We start from the raw sequence: 17904 nt of genomic DNA, 5'->3' as shown, positions 1-17904 counted from the left end.
GTAATTAAAGTATCAATAGATAGTGAACAGGAAAACAACCAGGCCTCCTGCATGGAATAATGACTGTCACATCTTATTGTAAGGGTGTGCACTAGCCCATAGATGCACCACTGTCCAGAACCCCAACAGATTTTAGTAGAATATTTTCACTAATCTCTATGTTGGAACTATGAATCCACACGTCAGGAAAGCTCTAAAGTGTAGGGTCAACTGATAGGAACAGGTATCAAAAAAGAGCAGATTGCTGCTAGGACAGCAGCTTGGGTGCGAAAGGGAGAATAACGGCTATGTAACGTCAGGTTGCATTAATAGGAGCATCTTCCGAAGCTGTAGTGGAGTAAGCCCGCTTACTTGTGAGCGACCAGAAACCCTCTGGACTCTATGCAGAATTACACTGACCTTTTCCATCTCACCGCAACCAGCCTTGTCAGGTATAGAGAATAACATCGGTGGACTAAGAACCAATGTTCTACAGCGTGGACGTCAGTCTGGAGATGTTGCAGTAGAAAATACTGTAAATACTAGCAGAGTGTTAGTGGAGATATGAAGGTCCTACAAGACCACATGCTAGTTCCATTAGGGATATGTACCTATATAGAAAACATACCCCCCAAAAAACAGTCTGCTATTGTAATTATCCTTACCTTAACACTTATAATGGACCAGCAAGTATTGGCCAAAGAGACAGAATCCCTGTACCGGTCAAGGTGCACATAGAATATCATATATGTGATGATGGATCACCACCAGCGACCCCTGACATTATAAGTCACAACGATAGGGATATTTTGAAACAAACAATAAAACTGAACCACAGGGTCAAGGATTTACTTGATGCCCACCAAGATAATACAACCCAGGCCTGACCGTGTCTATATCAGTGGGCAGCCCTCCTACCTTCAGGCATAGGAGCAGTAACTGCAGTCTGTTGGAAATTAACCAAATAAGCCCCAAGGTTGGAATAGAACCTGGATTTCCTATGTTCTGATAGGAAATGTACCTAGGGCCCACTGCTTCAAAGACTCATCTTACTGAAATAGCTTGGTCACTCTGTGATACCGGAATTTATACCGAGAGGGGTACCTGTACATAGAATGTGTATGTTATCCCAATAAAAGAAGGGATATATCTGTAGTCATAACCTCAGTTAGGGTGGAAATAGGTTTCCCGCTTATTAGGAAATATTCAAAGGATGGGAATATATTAGTATAGACAGCCACATGCACACTGCATAAACATAGTTGCATGGGAAGTCAATCTCTCTGAAAGGAAGAGTTAGTCCCAACAGATTAAGTTTACTTGTCAGACTCCTGCACCAGGTGATAAGAACTGACATAGAACTTAACATATTGCATACTTAATGTCTTATATTTTGTGCATCGGTTCTTGAAGTACTTACCGGGCGCTGTCAAGTGCGCCACTGGAGTGTAGTTATAAATAATATGCCCCCCCGAAAAGGGGTGCCTTAGATATTGTGGCGAGACAGAATGCCTCCCTAGAACAACATTAGCTCAACCTAGACACCTAATGCCCCAGGAACATTAATGCATGTACCCCTATAGATTGTAAGCTTGCGAGCAGGACCTTCCTACCTATATATCTGTCTGTTATTACCCAGTTTTGTTTTATTAATGTTTACAATTGTAAAGCGCAACGGAATATGCTGCGCTATTTAAGAAAGTGTTAATAAATAAAATAAATAATTATTATTTTATACATGTGTGGTCAGAAGGCCACAGGACATATATATAGGGTCCCCGAACTAGAAGTCACACTTTAAGTGTTATAACAGGACTCTAGTCTATAGAGTCACCTAATAATTTGTATACTGGACTTTAGAATCCAGCTTTCCAAATAATTTTAATTATTTATTTATTTATTTTTGGCGTGCTGCCGAAGCGAGCACCAAAGAATAAATATATATCCTATAACTCCTGGTCCCAGGTGACATCCCCTCTGGGTACTAACCGGGTCCATGGTTAGCCTGTTATAATTAATTTTGGAATTATAGGTACACCTAAAGACTGTGGCATTGTAGCTATACCTATTTTATACATATATTTATATATAATATATATGCACCGACATATATAACATACAATTCTGTAAAGCAGTTATTGTTCCAAACGATCGCATCGGGTCATTCCCGCTTCCAATCGCAGCATCTTACCTTTTAAATATGCTAGATATCAGACATAAAACTGATAACAGATCCTGCCCTTGTCTTTGAGGTAAGGACAAGAAGCGATACATTGTACATATATATCTATACATGCATACACGTACCTACATAACAGAATAATAGGTGACGATAATACTTTAAAGTAGAACATGAGCAATAGTTAGCTAGCCATGTAAGGAACTGACTCAAGATCCTGGTTGAGGCAATGACAGAATTCACTCTGGATATGTATACAGTATGTTACAAAGCAGAGCTTAGTATAAAATACATACATACATATATATATATATACACACACACACGGCTTTCCTCCACGCAGGGAGACCACCATGTGCCGCGTGTGGACGGCTGTCAGCTACGGCATAGGGGCAGGATCTTTCTGCTACGTTTGAATATGGAACACTTCACGAATTTGCATGTCATCCTTGCGCAGGGACCATGTAATCTGTATCGTTCCAATTTTAGTATATGTGCTGCCGAAGCAAGCACTTTGAGCTTTCACCATACGCAGGATTAGGGCACGTGTTTTTCCACCATGCCAGCCTGCGACATATAAATAGCAAACAAGCTGGTGTTCAATCCCACACAGTATGGAGCTAGCAAGGCTAACTACAGCGCCAACTATGTTACTGTAGCGCTATCACCACCGGGATTCTACCGGGTTGTAGAACATAAGCTTTAGTGCATATACTTAACTAATGTACACTGGGAGAAAAAAACAGCACGTGTTGCTGCAGTGAGCACCGTCTCATTCCCGAGTAGGGTAGATTTGTAATATTCTATGTGCTGCCATATTACTGATTATTGTATCTCCCCTGTCAGCTTCCAGTTCAAAGTGGTGTAGCTGTATCTATACTCAAAATGTGAGCGCTCCTATGGTACTTTGAGAAGCACTGTAGTGGCTATAATTGTAAGAGTGGTGAGGAGAGCAGGCATAGACATATGCATACCCAACATAAAATTAAATGAAGGACCCGCAGGGATGTGACAGTGCGCGCCGGCTGAAAACCATTCTAGACTATATGTGGCAGCCCTCCTCCTATTAGCACAGCGTCTAGCATTGAAGCTCCCCATACTGCACTGCCTTCCTACGAGCAGAAGGACGCGGCTTTCCACTGTAAAAGAAAAACGAGGGCGGGGAGCCGCGCTGTGCACGCTCTGTAATTCCCTGCTATGGGAGCGCGGGGTGCAGCGGTCTCTCTCTGAGTATCGAGGAGGGAACCAAGCGTGTGTGAGACAGCCGCTGCTGTCACACTGTATAATATAAGTACCCCAGCAGCGTTGTAGCTTTTATAATACAACTCCCGGCGGAGGAAAAGCCAGCATGGAGTGTAATACTGGCAGCTGAGGGCCGCGCTTCAGAGCCCGCGGAGAGCCCGAATACTGATGGCGCCGCTGGTGTGCAGGACACGCCAAACACCAGCTGCTATGGGCGGCAGGCTGAGCTATGGCTGCCGATTATGAGCACCGCCCCCGCTAGCTGTCTGCCCCCTTAACACCGCTACTGAGTTCCCAGTACCACGAGGAGGGACTCAGTGAAAGGGGATGCGGGGGGAGGATGTCGGGTCTCTCCTAACAGTGACAGCCGTGGCAGGTCACTGAGCCCAGCTATGTCTCCACTGCTCCTGCTTAACCAGGAGCAGTGGTATACTTACAGGTTGCTGCGGCCGGGATGCTGGGCTGAGGGGGCAGCAAGGAAACCCGGACACGAGCCGGTGTCAGCTGTGGTGGGTCCTTGCAGGGTCCGATGACTCCATGATGTGTGCCCCCTCCATAGGGTCACCGGACACAGGCTGCAGTAGCCGTGGCGGTGCCTTCCCGGCAGCTCCCCCGTAGCAGGCAGACTGCCACAGCTAGCAATCTGCCTGTCCTCGTGTGTATAAAAAATTAAAAATAAAAAATATATGAAAAGGCTGGAGACAGCCTGATGTGCTACTGGCTCTCTCGGGCACATTTTCTAAACTGGGGCTGATGGGGCATAGAGGGGGGGAGCCAGTCACACTTCTAAATTATTTAAAGTGCCAAGGCTCTACTCTACCACCGTCTATACCCCACTGTCTTGAACTCCAGTGTCCCCTAGTGGATGAAGGAGAAAACAGGATTTTGGTACTTACCGTTAAATCCATTTCTCCAATTCCACAGGGGACACTGGACGCCCGCCCAGTGCTTCTTGCCTGCTTACTAGTTCCTTGTTCTGCTTCAGTTCTGTTGCAGTTTTTGGTCTGTTCTAGTTGTGTGACTGTTTTTTCCTGCAGCCAGTTGTGTTCCTGCAGTGCGTCAGTGGTGTTGGACTGAGTTTCCTTTTTTTTTTCTGTTTCCTTCTCTGTCGTTCTCTCTGTTCTCCGTCTCCTCTCGGGCTCAGTTCTTAAAACTTGGGCTGATGGGGCATAGAGGGGGAGGAGCCAGTCACACTTTTAGATTTTTAAAGTGCCAGGCTCAATTCAACCCACCGTCTGTACCCCACTGTCATGAAGCTCCAGTGTCCCCTATGGAATCGGAGAAATGGATTTAACGGTAAGTACCAAAATTCTGTTGCTTTGTTTTGTTTTTTAAGTGCCAATGTCCTAATTGAAGCGCCTGTACACCATGCCTCAGTGTCCCCCAATGGGTACAGAGTAAAGGATTTAACATCGATTTAAGAATCCCGGTTTTTTTTTTTGCCAGGAAGTATCAGTGCAGACACTATGGTTATATATTAATGTGCTCTGTGGGATTTTTATAAGGTTTTCTTTCCATGCTAAATAAAAATAAATATATATAGAAATAATATCCAATCTAATATAAAAAGCGGTAATAGGTAGGAGCCGTAATGGGTCACTTCCCATAATGTTGATTGAAAAATAATTATTTGTTTGCACAATATGTTTATTATACAGTAATTATTTAGTAACAAAATACCTATAAACGGCAAATAACCACCAGTCAGTGTGCAATATTTATTTAGCAAAAATCTGGAATAGACCATGTGACAAATATTGCAGAACGTATAGAGCAAAGGGGGCTCATACAGATGTGTCCAAGTACATCTGGTCTCCTTGAGCGTTAAACAGCCTCATGCCGTGACTCTGTAACGTTGAGCATCTTTTCATTTGACTTTTTCCCTCAAAATGCTTTTTATTAGCAAAGCAATGCATATCGGTTACATAAGCAGCTTCTGATGTTTAAAATGATATGCGGCATGTCTATATTCCGTGTGCGACTGCAGCTGTATCTGCTTGTGAAATGCTGTGTTAGTGTCACAGCCGCTTTGCAAATAAGGGAAAAAGTCGCACGAAAAGATATTTAGAAATAGTTACGGCAATCTCAATTGCTTACTGCCGATTCACTGCACAAGTTTCAGTGAGGGTACGAATCATACAGCTTGTACTGGTGAATGTACACACAGAATCCAGAATACTGCCACAATCATGAGTGTTCCATACTGATACTGTACCTTGAAAATAAATGAACAGGCTGACGAAGTATTGCCAGGATGTTACCGAAAAATTTGCCTAGTACAAGTTGTATTCTGTATTTACGCTAAATTGTTATCGGTGGTTAGAATTGTTTATTCTGTATGTATTTTATCGGCTGTTGTAGAATAACTGTATAATAAATATGGGCTGCTTTTTTTTCTAGAAATGTTGAGCTCCTATCATTATTGTGACATCTTTATTAAACTTATTGGAAGTGAACAACTCTGGCTCCTACTTACTACTGGGATTGTTAATTTGATATCCAATTGTACGTTGGATTTTAACTGTAGTGCTCTTTGTACTCTGGAGCTGCTTATCCTTAGAATAACCCCATGCTCTCTTTCCTTAGCCGAGGCTCAGCTAGCAGAAAAGATCTCTCTTCAAGGCATCCACCAGTTGGTTAGGAGGACGTGTCAGGCCCTAGCACTTTGGAAACTGCTGTGCGAACACCAGTTCAATAATATAGTATCCAAGCTTCAGAAGGTTTGTAATCTCAGTGAATAAGAGATTATTAAATACATAATCAGATGCCTTGTATTGTGCAGGAAAGGTTTGGAGTTCACACAGAAATTATTTACCTTTTATTACTGTGACTATCATGTACGAGACATTGAATGTAGCATTCCCGCTAGGCTGTTTTAGGGGGGTGCTGCACCCTGCCTGATTGGAAAGTGCTAAAATCCGCCCTGCCCCTGTGAGTGCCCTGCTGATATTGAGCTGACCTCCTTGGTCCCGTGGCGTCCTGCCTCCCATTAATTGGACAGATTGATGACCACTCGCAACCTGCTTAGCTGGTAGGTTAACATGACAGCCTTGGCGGGGGTTCAAATGTCAGGCAGCATGGCCGCTCCGAAACTTCAAGTCCAGGGTCGACGGTACAGAGACACTGCGGTCGGCTCTGGATTGTCCATGGCGGGGGTTCTGGCAGGAGAGAGACTGCAGTCTTCCAGCCATAGGTAACAAAGTGCCAAAGCACCCTTCTACTATGGGCTCTTCAGTAAAGAGCCAGCTAGGGGATATAGAGTGGAAGTAGATCGCCCTTTGTGTCAGATTTCTTAAATGCACACCCTTGGCTCTATATTGTACCTCCCCAGTGTTTCCCAGTTAGATGGATGAGGAAAGATTGGCGTGAGTGGTCAAACTCTTAAAACAAAAAGTCTGCTACATATTATTAAAACCTCTCCCTCAAACAAATGTATGTAGTAGTTTATTTTTGTCACATGAGCATGTTAAGTATTATATTGGGGAATCATTACTTCGTAAAAGTGTCCAAACTGTGACCGTTATCATTCTGCTGTTTGACTGTATCGGACGTCTCCTCCTGGTTTTAAGCATTTTAAAAGGGGGATTTCATCTTGACGCTGCGCCTAAATGGCACGAGTTATCCACCTGTGTAATAAACCACTTTATCTTATTACGAGCTCACTTTTAACATCCCTAATAAAACTTGTGTCCGGGTATTTCGTTGGATGTATGTTATAAATGTTTGGTTTATGAGCTGGCTCCCTTAGAAGGAGACTTACCTAAGATAGCATGCATGTTCTTAGGGATCAACTGCCCCAAGGTAGCTTGTGAGGGCCTCTTATGCAACATGTTTGACGTACCAAGAACCATAGTTGACCGGACACACTCTGTCTCCCTTACCAGGAACTGCAGGAGCAGCTGAAAATAACCACATTTAAAGATTTGGTGATCAGAGACAAGGAGCTGACAGGAGCCCTTATTGCTTCATTGGTCAATTGTTATATACTGGACAATGCAACAGTGGATGGAATCAGTTCTCACCTGCAAGATGTGTGTCCGTCCTTGTACAGTACAGATGATGCCATATGCTCTAAGGTACAGCTACAGGAAATATGATACAGCTACAAACCTTATTTAGCAAGTAACCGATTACATTTAAATTGTTTTGTTTTGGGGGGGGGTTTTATTAGACCAATTGTTTTTCCTTTTTCTATATTGGTTCACGGAGTCTTCATTGGTAAAAAGTCCAGGAAGGAGTATGTTGAAGTTTTGTAGAGTTTCTGTGGCTTAAAAATCACACCTGATGGTTGTGTTTGGATCTTTATGAAACTCTTAGATCAGCATATTTTGACTTCATTAATTATAATTTTTTTTATCATCCCAGGCAAATGAGCTTTTGCAAAGGTCCCGACAAGCACAGAGTAAATCTGAAAAAGAGCGGATGCTGAGAGAGTCATTAAGGGAGTACCAAAAAATCAGTCAGCAAGTTGACCTAGCCAATGTCTGTGGGCAGTACAGACAAGGTACGTTCCGTTTTCTCTCCTTGCAGGTGGCGTTTACCAACTTCTCCAGTTATATTCTCTGATGACTTGTGGGTCAATTCCATTAGCAGCGATGACGGTGATGTGCTATTGTGACAGCGTTTCTACATTGTGCATTTACCTCACAGCCCCATAGGGGTGCACGGAAAAGTGCACAATATACAGTTAATGACTGCTTCAACCTACTGTACATATGAAAATGATGATCATTATAACCTGTTTGGTAGGATTGGTTAATCATACACCTGACTATAATCCTACAAAATCCCTGACTTTGTGTAAGTGTACCTAGAAGAATTGATGCTGTTTTGAAGGCAAAGGGTGGTCACACCAAATATTCATTTGATTTAGATTTCTCTTCTGTTTATTCACTTTGCTTTTTGTTAATTGATAAAAAAAATAAATTATTAACACTTCTATTTTTTAAAAGCTTTCTTACTTTGCAGCATTTTTCCCACACCTGCCTAAAACTTTTGCACAGTATATACAAGTGTCACATATCAAAGTAATCCGCACAGTCTGCTGGTATATCCTAGTCACATTGCATTGCTACTTAGGCGCATTTTCATTGAAAAAAGACACCTGGCGCTAGCAGAGGTGCACTGGACCTGGCGCCTCACTCACCCTAGGCAAGTCGCACTACGTGGTGTATTGACTGTAAGCCTACTTTAGGTACTTTATTTATGGGCACTACACATCGCACATACATTGTGTCAGGAAGTGTCATCTCCTATTGCAGCTAATTGAAGTGACAGCTTCATATCTAAAGATAGTAACACAGTAGACACATGATTCCTACCAAATGCAACCTCATGGATGAGCAGGTTTGATGAGATTTGACAATTCAGCTCATTGCCACTAGCACAGTTGGACGGTAATCACACACAGAGGCTGAGCGATTTTCATCTTTCAACCACTTTTTTTTTTATATCTTTAACAGATGTTGCGGTCACCTTGGGGCCACATTATATATTGCAGTATAAAGTGGCCGCTCTTTGTCTTCGCCTAGCAGATGTTCACACTTTCTGGAACGTTTCTAAAAAGCAAGACTGAGAGTGCAGGCAGAAAGGGGGCAAGCATGCCGTCCTGCTAGACCACACAGTGTAATGACAATACTGCAACTCCAAGCAGTGTTATTGGGAATGGGTTATCATACATGTTTCAGACTGCTTTGAGAGGAGATGGTTTGAGACAAAAGCATTGAAGCTCTAGGGCTGAATAGATTGTATTAGCTACTTTAGAAGCTAGAGAGAGTACTACAGGATGAATATCATTGCACATCTTTGGGAATCATTATACAAATAGAATAAGCAGAGTTTGCTTTTCCTCTTGTCCCTTTGGTTTCTGCAGTACGCTTCTATGAAGGTGTAGTGGAGCTCTGCCTGACGGCAGCTGAGAAGAAAGACCCTCAAGGCCTGGGACTGCACTTTCACAAGAATGGCGAGCCAGAAGAGGATTCTGCGGGCTTACAAGCGTTCCAGGAGAGGTAGGTGGTGTAAAGACCACAGACCATTTACCGTTTTTATGGTGTGATCAGTGATCGCCATAAGCCCAAAAAAATGTGGGTCTCAGGGACCCCTCACTTTCACAAATTGGGGTCCTGCTCCACTCTTTTTGTGTCCCATCACATATTATGGGAGTAAAGGGCAAGCAGCAGTTTGGGTAGAGCTGGGGGTAAAGGTAGGGAGAAGTTGGGTTAGAGCTGGAGCCAGAGGGCAGTAAGGGCAGGCAGAGCTGGGCATAGGGAGGGGTAAGTGCTGGCAGCAGTTTCGACAGTGCTGGGGCAACTGCTGGAAGAGATTAGGGTCAGGCAGTATTACGGGTAGGGAGGGGGTTAAGGTAGATAGCTGGGGTACTATTGGGGGCAAGGAGGAGGTAAGGTGGGCGGTGCACACAGTTACACAGTCAGGGCTAGGGAAGGGCTGCACACAGTTACACAGTCAGGGTTAGGGGGGTTGCACACAGTTACACAGTCAGGGTTAGGGGGGTTGCACACAGTTACGGTTAGGGAAGGAATGCACAGTTACACAGTCAGGGCTAGGGAAGGGCTGCACACAGTTACACAGTCAGGGCTAGAGAAGGAATGCACAGTTACACAGTCAGGGTTAGGGGGGCTGCACACAGTTACACAGTCAGGGCTAGGGAAGGAATGCACAGAGTTACACAGTCAGGGCTAGTGAAGGAATGCACACAGTTACACAGTCAGGGTTAGGGGGGCTGCACACAGTTACACAGTCAGGGCTAGGGAAGGAATGCACAGTCAGGGCTAGGGAAGGAATGCACAGTTACACAGTCAGGGCTAGGGAAGGAATGCACAGTTACACAGTCAGGGTTAGGGGGGCTGCACACAGTTACACAGTCAGGGCTAGGGAAGGAATGCACAGTTACACAGTCAGGGCTAGGGAAGGAATGCACACAGTTACACAGTCAGGGTTAGGGGGGCTGCACACAGTTACACAGTCAGGGTTAGGGGGGCTGCACACAGTTACACAGTCAGGGTTAGGGGGGCTGCACACAGTTACACAGTCAGGGTTAGGGGGGCTGCACACAGTTACACAGTCAGGGTTAGGGGGGCTGCACACAGTTACACAGTCAGGGCTAGGGAAGGAATGCACACAGTTACACAGTCAGGGCTAGGGAAGGAATGCACAGTTACACAGTCAGTGCTAGGGAAGGAATGCACAGTTACACAGTCAGGGTTAGGGGGGCTGCACACAGTTACACAGTCAGGGCTAGGGAAGGAATGCACAGTTACACAGTCCGGGTTAGGGAAGGGCTGCACACAGTTACACAGTCCGGGTTAGGGAAGGGCTGCACACAGTTACACAGTCAGGGTTAGGGGGGCTGCACACAGTTACACAGTCAGGGTTAGGGGGGTTGCACACAGTTACACAGTCAGGGTTAGGGAAGGAATGCACAGTTACACAGTCAGGGCTAGGGAAGGGCTGCACACAGTTACACAGTCAGGGCTAGAGAAGGAATGCACAGTTACACAGTCAGGGTTAGGGGGGCTGCACACAGTTACACAGTCAGGGCTAGGGAAGGAATGCACAGTCAGGGCTAGGGAAGGAATGCACAGTTACACAGTCAGTGCTAGGGAAGGAATGCACAGTTACACAGTCAGGGTTAGGGGGGCTGCACACAGTTACACAGTCAGGGCTAGGGAAGGAATGCACAGTTACACAGTCAGGGTTAGGGGGGCTGCACACAGTTGCACAGTCAGGGTTAGGGGGGCTGCACACAGTTACACAGTCAGGGTTAGGGAAGGGCTGCACACAGTTACACAGTCAGGGCTAGGGAAGGAATGCACAGTTACACAGTCAGTGCTAGGGAAGGAATGCACAGTTACACAGTCAGGGTTAGGGGGGCTGCACACAGTTACACAGTCAGGGCTAGGGAAGGAATGCACAGTTACACAGTCAGGGTTAGGGAAGGGCTGCACACAGTTACACAGTCAGGGTTAGGGGGGCTGCACACAGTTACACAGTCAGGGTTAGGGAAGGGCTGCACACAGTTACACAGTCAGGGTTAGGGGGGCTGCACACAGTTACACAGTCAGGGTTAGGGGGGCTGCACACAGTTACACAGTCAGGGTTAGGGAAGGGCTTGACACAGTTACACAGTCAGGGCTAGGGGGGCTGCACACAGTTAATCCGCCGGTGGTGATTGGTGGAGAAAACGCCGCCGGTGGTGATAGACTGCTGCAGCGCTGCATACACACAGGCAGCACACTCAGCCAGCGCGTCCTGCGGGACCCGCAGAGATTTAAAAACCGGGTCCCCATCTTGCTGTAGCGCGTATTTTGCAAACCCTGGTGATCCGCTCCCATGTAACAACTGAAAATAGGCCTCATTTATGTGCTCTCTGTACCTTACATTGTTAATATCTGAAAAATGTTATACTATATCAGTGGTTACTTTGGGTCTTATTTTTTAGTATCCTTGGTTTTCTACTCTCGCCCATCTTAAACTATAAATGTTTTTGTCTTCCTCGCAGGTTAAACAGTTACAAATGCATCACAGATACACTTCAAGAGCTGGTGAACCAGAGTAAAGCTGCTCCCCAATCTCCAAGCGTGCCCAAAAAACCAGGGCCCCCTGTGCTGTCATCGGACCCCAACATGCTTAGTAATGAAGAGGCTGGACTTCATGTGAGACTTTTTTTTTTTTTTTAAGTAAAAATGTTCTACATTTCTATTGTAGATACATTGTCCGTGAGCCATTGTGATTTCCCTGACTTCTGCGTTAAGCAGGCAGTGTACAAGGACAGAAACTAAAGTCTTGTCATGTGTGGTCTGTCACATCAAAGGGTGCCCTTACTAGACAGTCATAGCATGAGGGTACTGTCCTAAAGGATGGGGCTTCCTGATATACGGGCCCTGGGCCTCAGGTAGATGCTGGCTAGCTCTTTCTGCTGTCCTCTGTGTTCCTAGCTGCAGGGACGTACTGTAGTTTGGGATGGCATAGGGGTTTATGTGGTGACTTTCTGCGCTTTCAGTTCAGTTTTGTGGGCCTGATTGAGAGTTGTACATTTGCGAATTGTGCTACTTAGCAATTGCTCAAATATGCTAATGCATCAGGCGTCAGATTTTGTATTGAGACACCCACCGGAGCCCTCGTAGCTGCCCGCAGCTGCGTACAAACACAGCATTGGACACAGATCCGGAAAACATCAACTACTCGAGTGAGTCTGTGGTTACTCAGATTGGCCGCAGTAACTGAGACACTGGAGCTTCGTTCTGTGTGAGCGAACGCAGAAGCTGGCCAGTACCGGGCCCAGGAAACTGACCCAACCCTCATTTTGTCCAGAACTCCCCGTAACCACCCAAAACAATCTTACTGTCAATCAATTGTTCGTGAATCCTCACAATGGGCGCAATCGCAATTCATTCCACGTGAGTGTGCAATGCAGGTGACATGTGCAAACCACTGATAATCACTCAAATGCGTGGACATCGGATTAGCGGTCTACTCTGAATCAGAACCTGTCTGTTTTATTTTTCAGTTTTCTAAAGGTGCGTACACACTGGGTGATAGGCCCTCACGTCTTCCAGGGACGGTGGACGTCAGAGGAATCGGACCTGCCAATCAATATATTGGAAATTCGAGCAGTGTTCAGGGCGCTGCAGCATGCAAGACCGTTCCTGCTGGGGAAACCTGTGCAGGTTCAGTCAGACAACGCCACCACGGTGGCTTGCCTAAATCGTCAGGGAGGAACTTGAAGCCAAGCGGCTCTAAGGGAGGTGTCCCGCATTCTGTCTTGGGCAGAAGGCAATCTTCCGGCCATTTCGGCCGCCTTCATTAAGGGTGTGCTCAACTGGGAGGCGGACTTCCTCAGCCGCCACGATGTACACCCGGGGGAATGGTCTCTTCATCAGGAGGTGTTCCAACTCCTGGTGGACAAGTGGGGTCTTCCCGAAATAGACCTTATGGCCTCCAGACACAACCGCAAGCTGTGGGCGTACGGATCCCGAACAAGTGACGCAGGAGCTCTCCTGGTGGACGCTCTGTCGGCACGATGGAACTTCCAATTCGCGTGCCTGTTTCCTCCATTCTCCCTGCTGCCTCGAGTAATTCGAAAGTTCAGGCAGGAAGAAGGCAAGATCCTGCTCGTGGCCCAGAAGGTGTTGGTACTCGGATCTCCAGTGTCTATCCATCGACACTCATTGGCTGTTACCTCAGAGGCCGGACCTATTGTCTCAGGGTCCTTGTCTCTACCCGGACCTGAGTCGGCTATCTTTGACGGCGTGGCTCTTGAGGTCCAAGGGTTTCTCTAGAGCGGTGGTCAATACCTTGTTACATGCTCGTAAGCCGGTTTCTGGTAGAATTTAGCAGAGGGTGTGGCATACCTACTTTGAGTGGTGTCGCCCTAAAGCGTACAATCCTCGCGAGTTTAGAATATCAAGAGTGTTGGCTTTCCTTCAGGCTGGCTTGGATTTAGGTCTACGCCTTGCTTCACTGAAGGTGCATGTTTCTGCCCTGTCGGTTTTGTTTCAACGAAGGATTGCTACGCGGCCTGATATCCGTACCTTTCTACTTCAGGGTCCATAGGGGGTCCACAGGGTTGACCTCGGGGTATGCTGGATCTGGATCCACGGGCACCACGCAGTTAAAGCTTTGCTGCTCCCAGGATGCACTTGGGTCCGTCCTCCTCTATACCCCGCCCCCGACCACAGGCACCTCAGTTTTAGCTGGTGCCCGGCCGGAGTCAGGTCACCCTGGAGCAGTGGGGCTGCATAAGCAGCCCCTAAGCTTTATTTTACATTTTTTTTAAAGAAGATTTTATTTTATTTTTACTTTCTTCAGAGCGGCAGCATAATACTGTCCATCTGGACGTCCATGCTGCCGCTCCAACAAGCCCCGCTGGCGCTGCGACGCCGGTACTGATCCGGGGATCGCAGCGGGACCCCTGAGTCAGTGCTAGCGTGGCTCCGGGACCTCCCACAGACTGCTGCCGGACTCAAGGGGCCAGGTAAGCCGCGTGCAGCGCTGTCAGCACTGCGCGCGGGGGAAGTTATGCAGTCTTTATGCCGCCGGTCTCTGGGGACAGACCGGCGGCGCTAGTAGATGCGGCCTCCCCCCTCTGTGGATTACCCCGCGTGTCCGCTGGACTACCAGGGTGTAAGGCCGGCAGGGAACGGCGTCCTTGGGGTTCCATACTAGCAGGGGAGGCAGCCTTCCCTGCTTGAGCGGCTCCTCCCCTCAGCCCAGTGCGCCTTCTCTCAAGCGTGCTGGCGTCGCTGGGCTGTGCTCTCTCGGCCACTCCTCCTCAGAGCTCTCCGGCAGCCATCTTCCCAGGCAGCAACGCAGAGCTCCCAGGCAGGCTTCCAGTGGACCGGTCCCCCTGCGTACCTCTCCCCTGATCAGGACAGTGTTCGCAGCGCTATAGCCCTCCCAGACACTGAATCTGGGAGGTTGATTGTAGCTGAAGGTGCAGTGAGTATACTTCTCTGAATGGTATGTGACTATTGCTAGTGCTGCTGTCTGTGCTTTTTCTACTTACTGTCAGCTTTTTACCTATCCCTTTCCTTCTCCTACGGCCCGCAGGTGCGTGGGGGAGGGGTGTTCTTTCTGTGTACCTCACTTATATAGATCTACGTATTTGTGTGGTCCGTCACATACAGCGGTGTGCTACTCAGTACCAGATTGTGGGCTGTTTGTGTTGCATACTTGGGAATGCGTGGGTGTTATACGCCTTACCTCGTTTCGGTGATGCACGTTTATTGCAAAAAGTTTGTGTAATGTTTGATGAGGAGAATGAGCGCTCCGAGGCTCCTGTGTTGTTTTCCTACCGTCGCTGTTCGGCAGGGGTCGACGGGGAGGATTTGTCTCAGGGCGGTCTGTGCGGGCAGTGCCAGCTGGTGCCTGGTCCCTCTAAACCCCCAGTGGCGCAGGATCCTCCGTGGGAGATATTTACGCAGGTGCTGGCGTCGATCGCGGACCGGCTTGCGGTCCCGACTGCGGCCCCTTCTAGGGCGTTGCCCCAGCCTACCATCCCCCGTTCCCCAGGTGTGACGCGTCTGGTGCAGTCTCCGCCCGGGTCTCAGACTGTGGGTCCTTATGCGGGTTTGCCTGTATTTGTGCAATCTCCCACGGTGCCGCAGCAGTCCATGGTGCCGTTTCAGGGGTATCCTCAGACGGTGCCCCCTCCCTGGGTGGATGTCCTCTCCAGCTCTGTCTAGAGCCTGGCGGCTTCGTCATCGGCCTTTCAATCTATGTTGCACAGTGATTTGCCCCCACGGGCGTCCAAGCGACCCGTTCCGGCTTCACTGGTGGCTCAGTTTACGGACACGGATGTGTCTTCGGATGACTGGGAGATCCATGAAGACTCTGACTCGGATGCCGGGGCCCAGGAGGTGGAGGCTAAGTCCTCCATTAATGTGCCAGCATTGGTTAGGGCGGTGCGGGCCATCCTTCAAATTGAGGAGGATGTGTAGGCTCCCAGGTCAAAGTACCCTAACTTTAAAAAGGCCAAGGTGACTTCGACGGTTTTTCCCCTGTCAGACCAGTTAACGGATCATATGGCAGGGGCCTGGCAGTTGCCCAGCAAGAAATTCCAACCGCAGAAACGGTTGGCTTCAAACTATCCGTTTCCTGAGGCTCATTGCAGGAAGTGGGAAACTCCGCCTGCGGTGGATTCCCACGTTACCCGCTTAATTAAAAGCGCTACGCTGCCTCTGCCGTCTATCTCCTCCCTGAAAGATCCCACGGACAGGAAAGTGGAGTCTATTTACTCTCTCTCGGGGGCGGTGGCCCGTCCGTCCATGGCCATCTCTTGGGTGGCTAAGGCCATCGAGAGCTGGGCCAACGCCTTGGAGGATACCTTTCCGGAAGATGCTCTGGAGATCCAGAAAGCGTTGATAGGACAAATGAGGGATGCGGCTTCCTACATTGGGGAAGCTTCGTTAGACGCGAGCCTGCTGACCTCTCGGGTGTCGGCTGCCGCTGTGACGGCGCGTCGGTCCTTGTGGCTGAGGTCTTGGAGAGCTGACGCGGACTCCAAAAAGGGCCTGGAGGCCTTACCTTTTAATGGGGAGTTGCTTTTTGGTCCAGACTTGGACAAAATTGTGGATACGCTGGCTAAGTCTAAGTCAGCCTTCCTCCCTTCGGCTTCTGCACCTACCAAGGTACGGAGCTCTGCCTTTCGGGTTCAGGGCAAGGCTAAAGGTCAGTCCTTCCCGAGGCAGTCGGCGACCAAGGCCGCTTCTAAGCCCAAGAAGCCGGCCTGGAGTGCCAGGCGCCCTTATTCCAAGCAGGAGGATAAGCCCTCTGCCTGATGGGACGGACCTCCTTCTGGGGGACCCCAGAGTGGGAGGCCGACTTCTTCTGTTTGCCCAGTGCTGGCACGATACCACCACAGATGCCTGGGTTCGAGAAGTGGTCTCCCAGGGGTACGCCCTGTCTTTTCGGCACAGACCGCCCCGCCAGTTTTTCTGCACCAGTCCTTCTCAGGATACGACCAAGACCTTACAGATTCACGTAGCCATAGAGTCCTTGCTGAAAGCAGGGGTCATTGTTCCCGTTCCTCAATTACAACGAGGGATGGGGTACAATTCTTCTCTGTTTCTGGTGCAGAAACCCAATGGTTCTCATCGCCCTATCCTCAACTTGAAGTCTCTAAACAAATTCCTCAGAGTTCCCAAGTTCAGGATGGAGACGTTACGTTCCATCATTCTGGCGATGGAACCGGGGGATTACATGGTGTCCCTGGATATCCAGGACGCCTACCTCCATGTTCCGATAGCACCTTCGCACCAGCGGTATCTGAGGTTCGCTATCCTTCAACACCACTATCAGTTCCGGGCGCTACCCTTTGGTCTCTCCACGGCACCGCGGGTGTTCACGAAGATTATGGCGGTCATGGCCGCACATCTGCGGAACCAGAATGTACAGCTGCTGCCGTATCTGGACGACCTCCTTTTGCTGGGGAGCTCACCGGAGGTACTGCTTCAACATCTCCACCTGACGATCGCTTGCCTGCAAGCGCACAGGTGGCTGATAAATTGGAAAAAGTCTTCCCTGATTCTATCTCAGCGGATGGTTCATTTGGGGGCCCTGCTGGATTCTCGTCAGCAGAGGATCTTCCTGACTCCGGAGAAGGTCTCCTCCCTCCAGCTGCGGATACACAGTTGCCTGAGCAGTTGCCGCCTGTCGGTTCATTCGGCTATGAGAGTTCTGGGGTCCATGGTGTCGACATTCGACATGGTGGAATTTGCCCAGTTCCATTCCCGGCCCCTGCAGGGGCTGATTCTATCGGAATGGAACGGGTTACCACACCGGATCCGCTCTCAGTTGCTGGTGTTGTTCCCGGAGGTTCGGCAGTCTTTTGCTTGGTGGCTTCAGACGGCTCATCTGCTCGAGGGGCGCCCCTTTTGGATCCCGGACTGGGTCCTGCTCACGACGGATGCGGGGTTGGGGGGCAGTGACCGGCTCATTATCGCTTCAGGGTCGTTGGTCCGCGGAAGAAGCTCTTCTTCCCATCA

General features: G+C 48.4%; 1 protein-coding gene and 1 pseudogene across 1 annotated transcript in view; one reads left to right on the top strand and one right to left on the bottom strand.

Annotated features, from left to right (window-relative positions):
• NUP155 (nucleoporin 155) overlaps positions 1–17904 on the top strand; it is a 108217-nt gene that overhangs the window by 66444 nt on the left and 23869 nt on the right. The window contains exons 22-26 of the mRNA XM_088455001.1: positions 5987–6120; positions 7285–7476; positions 7766–7904; positions 9273–9408; positions 11919–12072. Coding sequence (XP_088311127.1) covers positions 5987–6120; positions 7285–7476; positions 7766–7904; positions 9273–9408; positions 11919–12072 — 755 coding nt within the window. The remainder of the gene's footprint in view (positions 1–5986; positions 6121–7284; positions 7477–7765; positions 7905–9272; positions 9409–11918; positions 12073–17904) is intronic.
• LOC148479065 (U6 spliceosomal RNA) lies at positions 2571–2671 on the bottom strand (annotated as a pseudogene).

Source organism: Taudactylus pleione, unplaced genomic scaffold, assembly GCF_031769625.1.
Source record: "Taudactylus pleione unplaced genomic scaffold, aTauple2 ptg000639l, whole genome shotgun sequence".
Lineage (NCBI taxonomy): Eukaryota > Metazoa > Chordata > Amphibia > Anura > Myobatrachidae > Taudactylus > Taudactylus pleione.
The sequence above is the reverse complement of the archived record's forward strand: the minus strand, read 5'-3'. Positions and strand labels throughout refer to the sequence as shown.